Source organism: Podarcis filfolensis (genome assembly GCF_964270895.1).
Source record: "Podarcis filfolensis genome assembly, chromosome: 10".
In the NCBI taxonomy this organism is placed as follows: Eukaryota; Metazoa; Chordata; class Lepidosauria; order Squamata; family Lacertidae; genus Podarcis; species Podarcis filfolensis.
In genome coordinates, this window is record NC_139612.1 from 22,295,147 (window position 1) to 22,311,375 (window position 16,229).

General features: G+C 46.0%; 1 protein-coding gene across 3 annotated transcripts in view; it reads right to left on the reverse strand.

Moving 5' to 3' along the window:
- The window catches only part of CAV1 (caveolin 1), a 28,254-nt gene extending 12,723 nt beyond the window's left edge, over window positions 1-15,531 (reverse strand). Inside the window, exons 1-2 of one of the 3 annotated variants that reach the window (XM_083574744.1) lie at window positions 14,905-15,531; window positions 12,755-12,925 (exon numbers count right to left, since the gene is read on the reverse strand). In XM_083574744.1, the coding sequence (XP_083430870.1) occupies window positions 12,755-12,925; window positions 14,905-14,934 (201 nt within the window). In that variant the 5' untranslated portion in view covers window positions 14,935-15,531. Of the gene's footprint in view, window positions 1-12,754; window positions 12,926-14,162; window positions 14,478-14,536 lie in introns of those variants that run through there. The other 2 variants (XM_083574745.1, XM_083574746.1) reach the window with 2 other exon arrangements.
- Window positions 15,532-16,229: the final 698 nt, after the last annotated feature.

Genomic DNA, 16,229 nt, shown 5'->3' on the forward strand with positions numbered 1-16,229 from the left:
ATATGCCATGTTGAGCGAACAGGACTAGATAGGATGCCCTCAATCTAGTTTGCCTACGTGTGCTGAAAATTCTATGATGAGCTGGAATCTTCGGGAATAGCTGCAACTTCCCCGAGCCAATCAGGAATGCCTATTCTTCTGACCTTCCCAGCAGCCTCCACTCTGAGCACAACTCTCTGACAATCTTTGTCCATTCCCTCAGAGCAGAAGCATGCATACAGGAAGTGGAACGGTGGTCTTGATTTTTACCAATACTGGCGGCAGGTGCTTTCATGCTGGAATGCAAGACACAGCCCAGGCATTAAATGTTGCTTTCCAGACTCCAATATTAAAGCTGGATCTGGATGTTATGCTGTAGTGGGAAAACCAGATGTGTGAGCACGCCAACCTACTTTCTGGGCTTCTGGCATAATGTCTAAAAGGGTGTGTGGCATATACTCCCCTTGGACAGAAATATGGGTACCATATGCTTCGACAGATGGATGCCAACAAGCCATTTTTGGAGACTGTCCTGGGTGGGCCATTGGCCCTGCCCAATAAATTGCTGTTTTGACTTTTATGCACATGGTTTACACGTAGCTATAGCAAGCAAACATTTTCCTACGGGGGTATGACTCATGGGCATGGGCAGTGAAGTGAAAACCAGTACATAAGGGTTCAATTATGCTGAAAAAACCGAGGCATAAACAAAATTAGTCCTTGATCCTAATCAACACCGCCGCTGGTTCATTCCTTGAGGAACAATTCTTAACGTCCAAGATAGATAAAATTCTCACTTTTCTATCAGGGTACCAAAGTAAAACAAGTGGCCCACAGATATTACTGAGCTGGCCTCTGCATCAATCAATGAGTCAGCAGAGCTTAGGTAATTTTAGGAATCCTTGCATTTATGAAAGCTAACAAGACAAATAGAAATATATTGTAATATGACCTGTGAACTGAAGTTCCAAATCTATGCCAGGACATTAGTAAATCACCCGATTTTTAAATATATGTGAGAACCTTGAAAACAGACAGGCACACATGCAATGCTCTAAAGCACTTTTCGGATGGAAACTGTGTGTACAGTGAATGCACACAGTGATGGGAAGGGAGCACGTAATGGTAAGCTGCACCCCAACTTATGCATATTAACTACACCAGATGTGGGGGACAGTGCCATTGCAATCCTCCAAGTTTTCCTGTCCGGCTGTTGACACTCTTTCCAGACCACATCCCCTCCCTAAGCCACCCCCCCTATTCTCACACCACTCCCCTCTCTGCCTCTGCTCCACCCCCTCTTTAAGTGCATTTGCCTGGCTGGAATCGGTCTGGTCAATTTGCCGAGCTGTGGACTCTGCTGATGCTATTTCCTTTCCCCCGGTTGGTGCCTCAGATGGCGACACCTTCCTGCATCTGCTTCTGGTCCAACCCTCTACTGCTATCTTGGAACTCGGCCTTCTGTTTGGCTCCACTTTGCACTTGTGCCTGGTGCTCTGGTCTTTGTCTGGCTGGCCTGTCTCTAGCCTTTCCGGTCCTTGCCTGTTTGTGCCAGAAACTGGCCGCAGCCTGTGTCAGAGTTAGATATAGGGAAACTGAGATCTTGGTGGATTTTGAAAATAATCTTCAAAACCTGTCATGATGTGATGGCTCTGTGTGTGATGGAGAAGTGCCAACAGAGGATGTGCAAATGATTTCTGTACAGTGGTACCTTGGGTTACATACGCTTCAGGTTACAGACGCTTCAGGTTACAGACTCCGCTAACCCAGAAATAGTACCTCGGGTTAAGAACTTTGCTTCATCATGAGAACAGAAATCGTGCAGCAGGGGCACGGCGGCAGCAGGAGGCCCCATTAGCTAAAGTGGTGCTTCAGGTTAAGAACAGTTTCAGGTTAAGAACGGACCTTCGGAACGAATTAAGTTCTTAACCCGAGGTACCACTGTATGTGTCCAGGCTCCAGGGCCTTGTGGTAAGGGGAGGAAACTTGACTCTGGATAGCTCAGCTGGTTAGAACGTGGTGCTGAGAACGTCAAGGTTGCAGGTTCAATCCCTGTATGAGACGGCTGCATATTCCCGCATTGCAGGAAGGTCTCTTCCAATTCTACAATTCTATGTTGGAGGGGGTTGGACTATATGATCCTCAAGGTCCCTCCAACTCTACAATTCCATGTTCCAGGGCCTATAAAGCCAAGTGCCTTTTCCCTCTGAGGTGATGCATGCATTTCTTACAGGTTAACAGAGCACAGATTGCATTTCAAGCATGGGCTAGCCTACCTCACAGGGTCGTTGTGATGGCACAATGGGGGTGGAGAGAATGAGAAACAGTGGGGGCTAGCAGGGCTGCACAGGTTGGGCTGTGCTGCTTTCTGGGCTTCCCAGCACTGTGTGTCACTGCTATTTACTGAGAGGCAGAAGGGGAAGGCAGCAGGGAGCCAATGAAGGTGCAGTGGGAAAGCCATTCCTTGCTGAGCGCCCTGCTCTGCCTTTCAGTAAAACAGCACACGGTGTTGGGAAGCTAGAAGGGCAATACAACCCCACCTGCTGCTACTGTGTAAACTGCCTCAAGCTACTTAAATCTCTGCTAACTCCTGCAGAGATAAGGTCCGCGGTTCAAATCCCTGCGACAGGGTGAGCTCCCATTGCTCGGTCCCTACTCCTGCCAACGTAGGAGTTTGAAAGCACATCAAAGTGCAAGTAGATAAATAGGTACCGCTCCGGCGGGAAGGTAAACAGCGTTTCCGTGCGCTGCTCTGGTTCGCCAGAAGCGGCTTAGTTATGCTGGCCACATGACCCGGAAGCTGTACGCCAGCTCCCTTGGCCATTAAAGCGAGATGAGCGCCATAACCCCAGAGTCGTCCGTGACTGGACCTAACGGTCAGGGGTCCCTTTACCTTTACTGAGAAGAGAAGCTGCAATTATCTCACATACCCTATACTGAGCAAGGGAGTGTGAAAGGGGATCCAATTCAACTACTTCTGCTTATGTTCTATTTCTTAGCTATCCTTATAGGCTTCTTAAAGCATTCCCCCTAAAAACAGGAGAAAACCAGTAGTGTAGCATAGGTTGCCAGTGCCCGGGGCTGAGGGGGTGGGTGGGAGGGAGGTAAACAGATGCACATTCAGTTGCCTTACGGCATCTGCATCACCCAGGAGATTGCAGCTGCAGAGATAAAAAAAAAAGAGTTGCCACATTGCCTGGAAATATTGCTTCCTGGTTTGCATGGAGAAGCTGTTTTCAACAGAACCCAGCGATGGAAGCATGCAGCTGTATTAAGGCAGCACCGGGTGTTGTAATTTTGTGCCCCCTAACACTTTTGCACCCGGGGCAACTGCTCCTGTGGCCCTGCCCCATACTACGCAGCTGATTATCAACACTGGAAGGTCACACCCAACAACCATAATTCCAACATGGCAATAGCAATCATCATCAGCCAGTGCTAAACTGCAAGGGCTAAAGTCCTATTGGAAATGGTTAATTGTAATAATTGCTGTTATACAGACAGAAATTGTTGTTTCAGCTTAGGTATCCACTTTGCTTTCGGACATTTTAAGTCATCGCAAATAAACACAAATTCCAAATCTGCCTGGATGTGCAAATAATGCCACTCTCTCAGATGCCAGCATACCTATTGGGTGGGTGGCTCTCCAGACCAAGAATCTGGAATATGTTTAATCCTGATGCGAGTTGAATTCCACACTGCTGAAACAGCTGCTTAAGTGGATGGCTCAAATAATTAGCTGCACTTGAGAAACAGCCTGATGTTTTTGATCGTCGGTATCCATGTGTGAAGTCTGGTGTGGACCTTGGAGCCTGATGCTTGGAGCCAGACCCTCCAAGTGTCCCTATTTTCCAGGGACGTCCCTGATTTAGAGAAGCCATCCCAGTTTCTGATTTGATCCAGGAATGTCCCATTTTTCCTTAGGATGTCCCTACTTTCATTGCAGAGATGTTGGAGGGTATGGAGTTATCCGACCCCCGAGCCGTCTGAAGGCAATCCTGTATAGGGACGTTTTTCAATGTTTAATGTTTTATTATGTTTTTATATATGTTGGAATCTGCCCAGAGTGGCTGGGGCAACCCAGTAAGATGCGTGGGGTATAAATAGTAAACTTATTGTTACGGAATGGGACGTCCCTATTTTCTTTGGAGAAATGTTGGAGCGTGTGCTCACCTAACTTTCTTGTAAGTACAACACAGGGTTGCAGCCTAAGTTTATGAAAACAAACACAACCCGAAACACGCAGAAACAAAGTTAAGCACCAAGTTGCAGGCAACCGTGAGTAGGAGTTGCCGGAGGGAACGCACACAAGGGCCTCTTTCACTTTGCCCCATCATTTTAGGAGGCTGGCATAATCTAGAACTGGCTGTGATTAGGTATACGAAGGGGCAACAAGCGTCTGGGGCTACATTTAATGATTCAGAGAAAGGCCATGTGTGGGAGTAGGGAGAGGCTGTGCTTGGGGAAGGAACAAGAAAGCATTGGAAAAGCAGAGAGACTATGGCATAAATCCTAATATATATAAACGGTGCGCATAAACTCTGCAGGCGTTAGCAGATTCTTTGTACATGTAAGGATGTGTAGCCACTGTTACCAGAGTCTTGCAGTAGCAAAGGATTTTGCAGTTCCTCCCTATCCCCCTGATACACACCCTTTATGCGCCGTGCTGTGATTTTATTGTACAATACTTTTTTTCTCTTTTTTTAAAAAGTTCTCCATCCTCAGGTGTTGGGTCAGATCATGCCTGTTTTAAATTTCTGCTTTTACAATGCAAATTTTAAGCCTTTTCACTGACACTGGGGATTATAATCAAAGGGCAAAACAGGAGAATAAGCGAATATTTATTCTGCTGATTTCTAAAGCAACTTGCGTGTCTTCTGGGAACTATATATTATGATTTTGTAAGGAGCATAAAAAGGCAAAGGAAACTGTGGTGCATTCCTGTCCACGGTTACTTGGGAGTAAGTTCCTTGAACTCAATAGGGCTTACTTATGAATAGGCTAGGTATGGGTAAGATTGCAATTTACATTAGGTTGTAAGAAAAAAAATCTGCCCTCCCCCCCCAATCTATAATTGGGCATCCATTTCACACATCCATTCTTAGGAACAACCAAAGTGCCGCAAAACAGGGAGCTCAGTTGGACAGAGCATGGTGCAGATAACGGCAAGGTTGCAGGTTCGATCCCCATATGGGACAGCTGCATATTCCTGCATTGCAGGGGGTTGGACTAGATGATCCTCAGGGTCCCCTCCAACTCTATGATGCTATTAATCATTTTAAGTTCTGCAGAAGTTCCAGAGATATCAAAAAAATTACCCACTATTTTGTAACATCTTGGTTCATCCTAATAATGGAATTGTCTGACGGTGGATAACTTTTTTTTTTTTAAAGAAGATTTTCAGGTCTGGCTTAGTCTTCACAAACAGCCTGATCAGATGGTAAAACTGTAGTCTGTACCACTTCAGACTGCAGTGTATATGTGTACATGTTTCAGGAGTTCTTTCTCTATATATGTGAAACAGCATGTCAGGGAGAAGGTTATTCAAAGACCCTTCCCAGCTGCTATTTACTTTGGTATGGGCAGAATTTTCACATACATGTATATGGGAAAGCATCAGATCCATATCACAATACCCATATGTGCACCCCCTGCCCATTAAAATAACACGGTGAACTAAACGTAACTGAAATAGTGAACTAAAGCTTTGTGCAACCTATAGGGAGGGTGCAAACCAAGCACATTTGCATGTTTACCTTATTTCACCTAACTTATTTTGCTTCTATGAGACATGAGGAGGAGCAAGGGGAAATGGAGCCAAACCTAAAAACCCAGGCAATGCCCCTAAATTCAAAGTGGCTAGGGCAGGATATAGCAGCCTGGCACCCTTGGGCAGCTACCAGGCCCCAGGGCCATGCCGGAGACCACTGCTGGTAAGCCATTCTTACAGCCTGGCACTCTGTGGAGCGCCAGATAGCTAGATCTTGCCATTCTTCTACAGTGGTACCTTGGGTTAAGAACTTAATTCATTCTGGAGGTCTGTTCTTAACCTAAAACTGTTCTTAACCTGAGGTACCACTTCAGCCAATGGGGCCTCCCGCTGCCGCCATGCTGCTGGAGCACGATTTCTGTTCTCATCCTGAGGCAAAGTTCTTAAACTGAGGTAATATTTCTGGGTTAGCAGAGTCTGTAACCTGAAGTGTCTGTAACCTAAAGCATCTGTAACCCGGGGTACCACTGTGTTTCCTTCAATGCCCCTGGGTAGGCATCACTTTAGGGAATTGTAAGTGGATAGAGCCAGCTGCCCAATTCTGCCAGTGCAGCCGGGTAAGCCTGCAAAGGCCCACTGACACAGGAAGGAGGCTCACCTGAGGATACAGCCCCCTTCTTGCCCTGGCAGTGGTTACCAGGCTAAAGGAAGCACGATCCTTTCAGAAACTTGTTTGGCTTCCTATTACTTGCACATATCTCACCTCTGCTTTGAAACTTACTCGTCTTGAGCTTTGGAACCTCAGCTGCAATAGACTTTTATGTAGCACCTTGCAACGCACATCGCAGAAGCACATCCCCTGCTTTTTATGAGTTACGAGGCATTTAAAAATAAATAAATACTGAAGCCATTTGATGAACTGCTTACAGAGCAGATTCCTTGTCCCGGCCCTAATCATTTGTCTTCTGTGGTTGGCTTTGCTTTTATGGCGCTGTGTAGGTGTCAGCACGGAGCGAGCAACAAGAAATGCAAAAGCCCTGAACAAATAGCTAAAATGCTCAGAAATGGGGGCGAGGGGGGTAGCAGGATTCAAAGTTAAAGCAGAGGTGTGACACATGCAAAAACCAGACTTTGAATATGTTTTTTTTTTTAAAAAAATTATGGCAATTTAGCCTGGTTGCACTTTTGTATTTTGTGTTAACAGTTATGGAAAAATGACTAATCCTAATGTCCATACTATCAGTGGAAACGTCCACATTTTTAAGCACTCTATTTGTATGACCACAGGGTCAGGATCAACACCAGTCATCCTCAAACAGCTGCTGGGATACCTGGGCTGGCCCTGGAAGCCACCTGCCATTTTAAATTTCTTATACTACACTGCAGAACCAGATGCTGCATTGCTCTGGGGCATTGTGGGAAATTTAAAATGGCAGCCAAGGGCCCGGTGGTTGAAAAGTGTGCCCACATTTCCAAAGCCCCCTCAAATCTGGAGCCAGCCCTGCACCTAGAGGATGACTGATCTAGTTCTAGGATCTTGAATATACACCTTCAGGGTGACCTTATAATTAACACTTCAAGGGCTCTCCTCAGGCTTCCACTGAGATAAATACCCCAGACCACATAGCAAAAAGAGGACTGTTGGACCTTAATTACTGATGCACGTTGGTGCTATGCCCAGCATTGACAGTCGCTATGGGATACCATGAGCCATGCTGTGACAGGCCTGAGTAAAGAAGCTGTGGTTTGAAGCAAGAGATCAGCTGTCTACCTTCCCCTTAAACGTTATTTGACAGTCAGTCTGGCCAGGCTGCTCCCTTAAGAGATAATAATATTTGTGATGTGTATATTACTTTCTTTTTGTTGGTATGCTGAAGCATGAGTGATTCTCACGTCTGCCACACCTGGGGGGAAAAATTGCACCAAGTTAGGCCTACCCAGAACTCCACATTCCAGGAGACCAGGGCAGTAGCCACAGGAAGGCCTGTGTGGACCTGCTCCTCTCAGAAATATTCCAAGCTCTTGATAGTTCAGCTTATCTCTTTCCCACACACCAAGTCTCTAGCACTTTTGCTTTGTGGTGATATAAGGGAAAATGTAAAGACAGTAACCAGTGGCTCACAAAGAAAGAATTGTTGCTTCCATGTCTTAGTGGTCTGCCTAGTTAATCCGACAGGATAAATGACATGTGCTAGGTCCTCGTTTCCAAATGTTATAATAAAATTGCATTATTTTATTAGTGTTTAATACAAGTAACTCGGTTTATACATTTAAGGCTATCTGTAGGGATATTCTTCTGGTTGCAATTATATCATCCCTTGGTTCCCCACCCTGTGGTTCTCAGTACCGTATTTCTAGCTAGAGGCGTGAAGGGAACCTATGTCAAATAAACAGGGCTACAAACTCAGGATTAGCTTTGTGCACTGGAAAACAGAACTTGATTTATTCATTTGGCCACCCTGTAACTTTCAACACAAACAGATTATGTGGTAAAACTGTTCCTAGGCATCATATCTGTTGAAATGGACTCTAGTCCACACACGTTTATGGCACAATAGCTTTGCTAATCTTAAAGGTGCCACAAGTCTCTTGGTTGTTACTTCAAGAGTGTTTCATTTCAGAGTAGAGGTAGATGCTCATGCATCTGAATGAGTGAGTCTTCCCACAAACATACACGAAGAAGTAAATTAAATTTGTGGAAGAATGGTTTGAAGTCTAGCCACTTCCCTGACATGCTCATTTTCTGCATTTAGGATTGAGTTTTTGTTTTGTTTTGTAGAGCAGGGACAATTCACACGCACAGTTTTTCTGTTTGATCTGTTGTTCATACAGACCAGCCCTCAGCTGGATTCAAAGCTTCAGCACTGCATTACAGCTGCTGTTCTCCAACTGCAGCCACCTAACGGACATTTCCCTACAGCAGCAGTTTGAATATGTAACTGCAAAACTAATTGCTGCATGTAAATTATGAAAATAAGAATCTTGAGTTGGGGAAAATATCTTTTGTTTCTGAGGGGGTCCACTATCTGAAGTTGTTCCCAATGTTCTCATTTTCCTTTGGGACACAGGATATAACTGACATCTTTGATCTCTCCCTTGAGAGATGCTTGCAAACATGTCCTTAAAGATATGTGCTTTTTCCTCATCAGTGATTGGCCTCCTATTCCCAGTAGGATCCATCTTTTTTCTTCATTCTGTAATGTTGTTGAGAGCTATCTAGATTCCTTTCAGCCTTGCACATATCACTAATCCTCAGAAGGTTTTGTTGCTTTGGGAACCTCAGCTGATGCTGAAGAATGAGTTAGAAAATATGTTATTCTCCTCACTCCCTAAACACTCCCCTTCTCAGGCTTATTTTCTCTTCCTAAAAGAGAAAGATTATATTATTTATTCAACCTGTTTTCTTGTGCTTTGTTTTGCATGATTCTTTAACTTTTGCAGTTTTTTTGCAGGCCAAAGTAGCCTAATAGTGAGAAACCTAAGATATCAAGAGTCTAGTTCTATGCAAGTTTGCTCAGAAGTAAGTGAATGGACTTCTGCCACTGAGCTGTGGCCCTTTCAACACTTTAGATTGAAAGATGGGGCTTAGAAAACTTGGAAGGTCTGGTTCTGCAAGCAAACATACTGTTGCTAATCAGCCTATAGAAAGGAGCTACTTCCTACCTCTACGTCAACAGAATAAACTATTTTTCTCCACAATAACTCCACTAGGCAGGTGAAACCTTACAGATATCTATCTGAGACAGAAAATGGAGAATCACCCAGCACCTGGGATGGGAACAAGTACACCCAACCTAGATGCAGAGGTTTCTTCTCCCACTCAAGAGGCTTCATGATGTAGCACTGCAACATCAGATTGCTTACAATGAGTGAGTTGCAGAAATATGTTTTTCCAAAAGTTCAGCAAAACTTGGACTACAAACCATCCTTGGCCATCACATCTGCAGCATGATGTGCCTCTGCCAGGAATGGATTACATCCATGATTTTCCCTGACCTAGATGGGCCCCGATAGTATTTTCCATTGACCCAGATACATTGGACTAGTATAAATGTGACATTTACAAAATTAACAAGAGATCCAGAAGGGCCTTTGCTCCAGTTCACTTAATGACTTCTCCTTTTGGCATTTTTAGTTTGGAAAAAGGATCCCCTGCCCTGCCCCCCTTTTATCTCCATTTGGGTAAGGCAGATTGTCTTTGTGCTCCCTTCTCTGTGAATAAAGCAATGCTTTTGCAAAAACGATTCCGTGGAAAGTCAGGTCCATATAACAAAATAAGCACACAAGTGAGGCTTGCAACAAAATGTTGAAAAGTGTAATTCTCCTGTTTCAAGGTTCCAGCCATGCAGCTATACCCTTTCCAGGAGACTCCATTCCATTTGCCCACCCTCCCAATTTTCTGTTCCGCACCGAAACATCCAACCAGCATTTCATGACCCCTGAACATACTCAGTCATCATTGATTTTGTTTTGGGGGGTTTTTTTGGCCCCCAGTTTTGCAACGAGTTTTTAAATTATTTCTTTAAATCTTGGAGTGGGTGTGGTGCCATTTTGGCTACATAATTGCTAATACTCACCCCTGAAGTTGAGAAATGGAATAAATGATTTCTACCCCCTCCCCCAGTTCATTAACATTGGGCCCTTCAGGGTAAGCCATCGTCTGAAACAAACTACAGGTTACCATGAATGAGCAGCGGGTTGGCCCATTGTTGCTCAAATTATGCTCAGCCCTATTCCTCCCTTTTGTGCAGCTGGAAAGCAACAGACCACAGTGCTGGCTTAGCATTATGTACAAATCAGTGTTCATGGCAGATGCTCATGGCTTCTTTGGGAGACGTAGCATTAACCCAGAGCTGTGATTTGTTTATTCCTGGCTTAGCAAAGGGAGGAGCAAAGTAGCGTGATCCGAGCACCATGAAAATGAAACCAGCGAGTCTGCACCCCAGTTAAGCCCTCCAATCTTCCCTGAGGCTGCGACATGTTAAAAATCAATCTCAGACAATATGCTCCGTAAGTTTTAATCAATCGATTCACTGATTAACAGCACAATCCTGTGCTTACTCAGAAGAAAGTTCCACTGGGTTCACTCCCAGGTAAATGTGCATAGCACTGCAGCCAATATCTGCCTACATTTGTATACGAATAAGCAATTGTTCACAGGGTTTTTGTTTTGTTTTCCGACTATGCCTTTGTGTGCTGTAATACAATCTTAGAACTGACATTCCCTTCTATGTGAGCGAGAAAAGGGAATAGTGTCTCTAAGGGGATGTTTGCCACCTGTAGGGGTTTTTTTTTGCAAGCATTAGTATTCCATTCCACCCCCCAGCATTTCTTTAAAAAAAATGTTGTCAGATTAAATAAATAACCAAAACATGACAAAATATTGCAGGTTTATTATTCTCCTCTTTCTTCAGCATCCAGCGGCAAATTACGGCCTTGCTTTAAAAAAACCCAAAAAGTTCCTAGCCCCGCCTTCTGAAGCCAAGCCCTTGTGGGCAGCCTGATACTTAATGAGAAAAATATACAAACATGTTTTTTTCCTATTTAGTCAGGCAACCTGAAGAAGTTATGTTTTGGGACCAAGTAATACTCTAGCTATGCATGAGAACAAAGGAGTCAACTCCTAGGGGCCAAGCCCCTTTGACCCCCCCAATACAATATTTGAGGGGGTCACCCCCCCAAATCGATGAGCATCACCATTCAAATGGTGTTTGTGCACCCTCAATATTTTACTCAAGTTGGCACTCCTGCATGGGAGCAAAATGCACTGCTTATGTTAACAGCGACAGTCATTTTAATATGCATTATCCGTCATGCCTAGAAATCAACGCAAACATTGATCAGAAGTGCAGTCCCAAGCAGGTTTACCCAGAAGCAAGTCCCAGCAAGTCCAATGGGACTGAGTCTTTAGTACAGGGACAGATTTAGGTGTGATGAGGCCCTAAGCTACTGAAGGTAATGGGGCCCTTTATATGACCAGCTGTCCTTCGTCAACAACAAATTGTCACTTTTTTTGTGTTGAATATATGCTATATGGTAATTTATGGACCTAATAGGCATCTAAAGCCATATAGAAATGAGCAAACCAGTGATATTTTAGGGAGCAGGCTGGCAGGCAGGGCTCATTACTTACATCATAGGAGCCTACACAACACAAAACACTGTTGCTGTATGTAGGTTTTATTTTATTTGTTTTTTATCTTATATTTTGGAAATGTACATCCAGGGTTTTTTTCCTTTAAATTTTTTTGGGGGCCCCCAAGAGAGTGGGGCCCTAAGCTATAGTTTGTTTAGCTTATACGTAAATCCGACACTGCTCTAGTATGTGTGTTTAGGATCGCAGTCCAAGAGTGCAATCCAATGTGTGTGTACTGAGAAGTAAGGGCCATTGTATCTAATGGGGTTTATTCCCAGGCAAGTGTCAACAGGATTGCAGCAAATGGCTTTCGTGCAAGAGCTGCCGCTGCTGCTGCTCTTTTTCACTTACAAAGGTACTTTGCAATCTATGACATGTTCACATTCACATTACTGCGAGGCTATGGAAGGGCAGCTGAGTTTAAAAAGAAGGTACATAATCCCTCCATGAAAAGGGGTGGAGCTTGTACCCAGCTCTTCCATAACTATGTTTATCAAGCCTACCACCCTGGAAAAATCCAGTAAATAGCCTCAAATGAAGGCTCCGTTAGAAAGTAAATAGGAAGAAGCTTCCATTTCTGAAACAGGATATGCTTCCTTCATGAGATTTTCTGAACATGCTGTTAATTTATTAAAAGTTTGCAAAGGTGCTGTGTGGAGTTCTCAAACATTCTAGCGGACAGAGAATTAAAGTATTTTGCTAAAAAGCAATCACAAATGTGATCTGTTTCCTTAGAAAGCCCCCAGCACCATCTGCTTTTTTGGCTGATTTTCCAAACCAAAACCAGTCCTCCATCAAGCATCCCATACCAACCAGTCTCATTCTCTCCCCCTTCCCACCCCCACCCACAGCCCAGCGTGTCTTCTGATCTGATTCGGATGGGTTCCCCCCCTTTTTTGTGGATTTGAGAAAAGTTCTGGACTTCCTACCTTGACCACATCGTCGTTGAGATGCTTGGGGTCTCGGTCGACCAGGTCAATCTCTTTGGTGTGAACGTCATGGAACTCCTTCTCGTTCATTTCATCTGCCATGACCTTGTTGTTGGGCTTGTAGATGTTGCCTTGCTCCCTGATGGTGATGGGCGCTGTGTAAAGAAAGTCCTGGAAAGGGAGGGGTGTGGGAAAGCGGTCAGTGAATCCGATGCGACTACTAAGTGAACGGCGCGGTCCTGGGAAGGGGATGCACGCTCCAAAAATCCCACTCGCTCATCGGACGTTCAGAGAGCGGCTGTCTATGCTGCACTGGTCAGGGAGAGCGCGCGGAGCCTGGGGAAACTTCATCCAGCGAATGCCCCAGAGGCTGGCTTTTTAAATGGACAGAAAGTATCTGACACCACACCCCTCGGTACCAGGCAGAGCCGCGACTCCCGCTCGCGCCGCCAGGGGTCCTCTCCTGGCGCGCGCAAGAACTGGGCAGGTTTGCAGCCGCGGAGGGCGCAGCCGCCGCGCCCCTGTTCACGCGCTTGGAGAATTCGCAGCTTGGAATCCCCAAAGTTTCCTCTTGCAGAGAGCTCTCCCTTAATAAAGCAAAGAAGGGGGGGGGGGACTCCGACGCTCCCTGCCCCCAACAAATCAGCTGGGACACTTGGCACCTTGCCCGCCTCGCGTTTCACGCGCAAAGGAGTACTTTGCGCTCTTGCGCTGGCTGCCAACCGGCGCGCCACCGCGCAGCCTAATCCCACGCGCGTTTCCATTCGACAGCAAGTTCCAGGAGGCCCGCTCATAAGAAAGAGCGCACAAGATCGCAGCCGCGCCCAGCATCTTCAGTGGCAAACGTGGGCACCCCAGTAAGCACCCCAGGGCACCCCCTTCTTCGCCAATTTCCTGAATGCCCCCAGCAAAAGGAGGGGGGAAGACAAAGGCGAGGCGAGACCGGGATGTAAATGGGACAGAGGACAATTCCCCGCACCGTTGAGAAAATAACCCCAACATGCTGGCATGGAAGAGCGCTCCTTGCCTTGGGAGGAAGGCTGGATGGGGGAAAAGCGTCTCCTGCAACGAGGCCACTACGATTTAACACCCCTCGTACTCCGGATCCGTTAATGCAGAACAAATACCTCATCCTTGGGTCCATTCAGTCGTAAACCCTCACATGCGTTAGGATTCATCCCTGAATGGACGGGGGAGGGGGACGCAAGACGGTTAAAGGCAGAACTAATCCGCGATAAGTGTTAGTACGGGACTCTAAAAGTCCCTCTAATCGTGCCTCCCTGGAATGCCACCCATTCAAAGAGTCGCTTGTTTGACAGCCGTCCCTCACTCCGCTTCCTCCTTTTTTAAAAAAAAATAAAAATAAAAGGACCGCTCTAAAGTTAAGGCGAAAGAGTGCTGTCCCAACCTGACCCACAACAACCCACAGATTTCTCGAAACCCATTCAAATCTGAATGCTCTTGGCGCAAGTCGGTTGGGTTGCGCCGTTGCCCGAAGACGAGCCGCTTTCGTTTTCAGAAAATCCAAACTCCACGCCACTCTCCAGACTAGCAAACTGCAGCTCCCCTTAAGAAGAAATGCCTTTTGCACCCTCGTTACAAGTTGAGCTTTGGAGACGCTCTCCAGTAGATTCCCTCTCCTGCCTTGTAAGAATTAACCGAGACCGGGGTGGGGTGGCGGGGTTTCTCTCTAACCCCAGTCCTTTCTTTGCACTGGGCAGTGACAGAGAACATATTTGCAAAACACAACCCTCCCCCCCCAGGAAAAAACCAACAACTTACTCTAGAGTTGTCCCTAAGCCTGGGTGGGCGCCACTACAGCCTTGGAAATGCTGCGGGGGAAGCGGTTTAAGCAGGAAGGCTCTCTCTGGGAGCGCAGGGCGCCAGGAGGGAGGCGGGGGGGGGGGGAGAGAAAAAACAAGTGCCCGTCCAGGAGATCAGATTACCAACACAACACAGACAAATAACCCCCGATTGCCCTGAAAACAGGCTTTGCAGTTCCAGCTCTGGAAAGGGCTCCACCGTGGAGAGCAGGAGATAAGGGACGAGCCAAGAGCACTCAAGAGATGGCTGGCGCAAGCAGGTACTCTGTGCCAGGAACGCAAAGCAGCTTCGCGAAAAGAATGAAACATTGCAAAAGCATGCCCTACCTCGGAGTCTACGTATTTGCTCCCAGACATGCTGTCCTGGGCTTGCTCGAGGCTTTGCGGAGGGCGTTACTGACCGGTAATTTAAAAGATCCGACGAAGGAAGATCCGGAATTGTTGGAGTGGGGAAAAAAAACCAACTACCGCGCACGCACACACACCACAACCGCCCCCCCAACAACGCACACAAACAGAAGGCTGCCGAGTGGGCGGTATCTCTAAGTTAGAGTCCTGGCTGGGCGCCAGGGGTTTGTTCTCCCCGCTACAGCTCTAGACTTGGAGGACAGGGCTGGTAGATCTCGGCACATCCCCAAGGCTCGAGGAGCAGCGCGGAGTTGGAAAGGGTAAAATCCACACAAACAGGACGCGCGCTCTGCGCTCTGCTGCTAATTTCCCTCCTTTTGGAAAAGCCTCAGGCGATGCTTGTTTCCTTGCCAGTTGCAGCGACCGTAAAAGAACACACATGTGCACGCTTATTCCCTGAGTTATCCAAGGGCAAGCGGTTAGCGTCTGGTTAAAGAAAACGGACGCCGTGTTGACTTTGCGCGTCCGGGTTTTTTTTTAAATTTATGTTTGGAGAAAGAAGAAGCGCCTTTCCCGCTTCCTTCCAAACGCCGCCTCCCCATGTCTTGCGTGGTTTCCCCATGAACACCAGAAGCCTGATTCAGTCAGGGTTTATGAGCGATCACGAGGATCCTTGGTGCTTCTGCCATGGAAATAAAGAATAATATAATGCACATGGATTCATGGGGCTTTCTTTTGCATCCGCCCGAAGTAACAGTTTCAAAAGCTTTTTTCTTCCATGCAGCAGCTTTTGCCTCCGAAGTTTGGAGTCATCTGTAGGTGGGTGACAAAAGGAAAAAAGCATGCCAATAAACAGCCTCCAGATTATGTGTGCCCTATTATTATTATTATTATTATTATTATTATTATTATTATTATTATTACTGATGCTGATGCTGATGCAAACATATTGGCAGTGCCAGGATAAAAAAGAAGAAGTTTTACTAGGATGGATTGTATTTGTCGGTAATTATAATAAAACCAGGAACAAGGATTGGGCTTTTACAATGTACATGAAGGGCCAAGTCCTGTCCCTTGTTTTGCCAAAATTACATTGTACATTCTAGGAAGGTTGATGGAGGTGAACCAACCTGCAAGCTATTTTCCTTGTGTTGGAATCATGGAATCCAGGGAGTGGCTGCTGGTTGTGTCTGGGAGAAAGAGAGTGGAAAAGGTAGCCTGAAGAAGAATGATGCTGCAAAACCTCCTATTATTTTATATTTCCATCTTGTTGGTTCAGTGTTCCATACTTTAAAGGCCGCTCC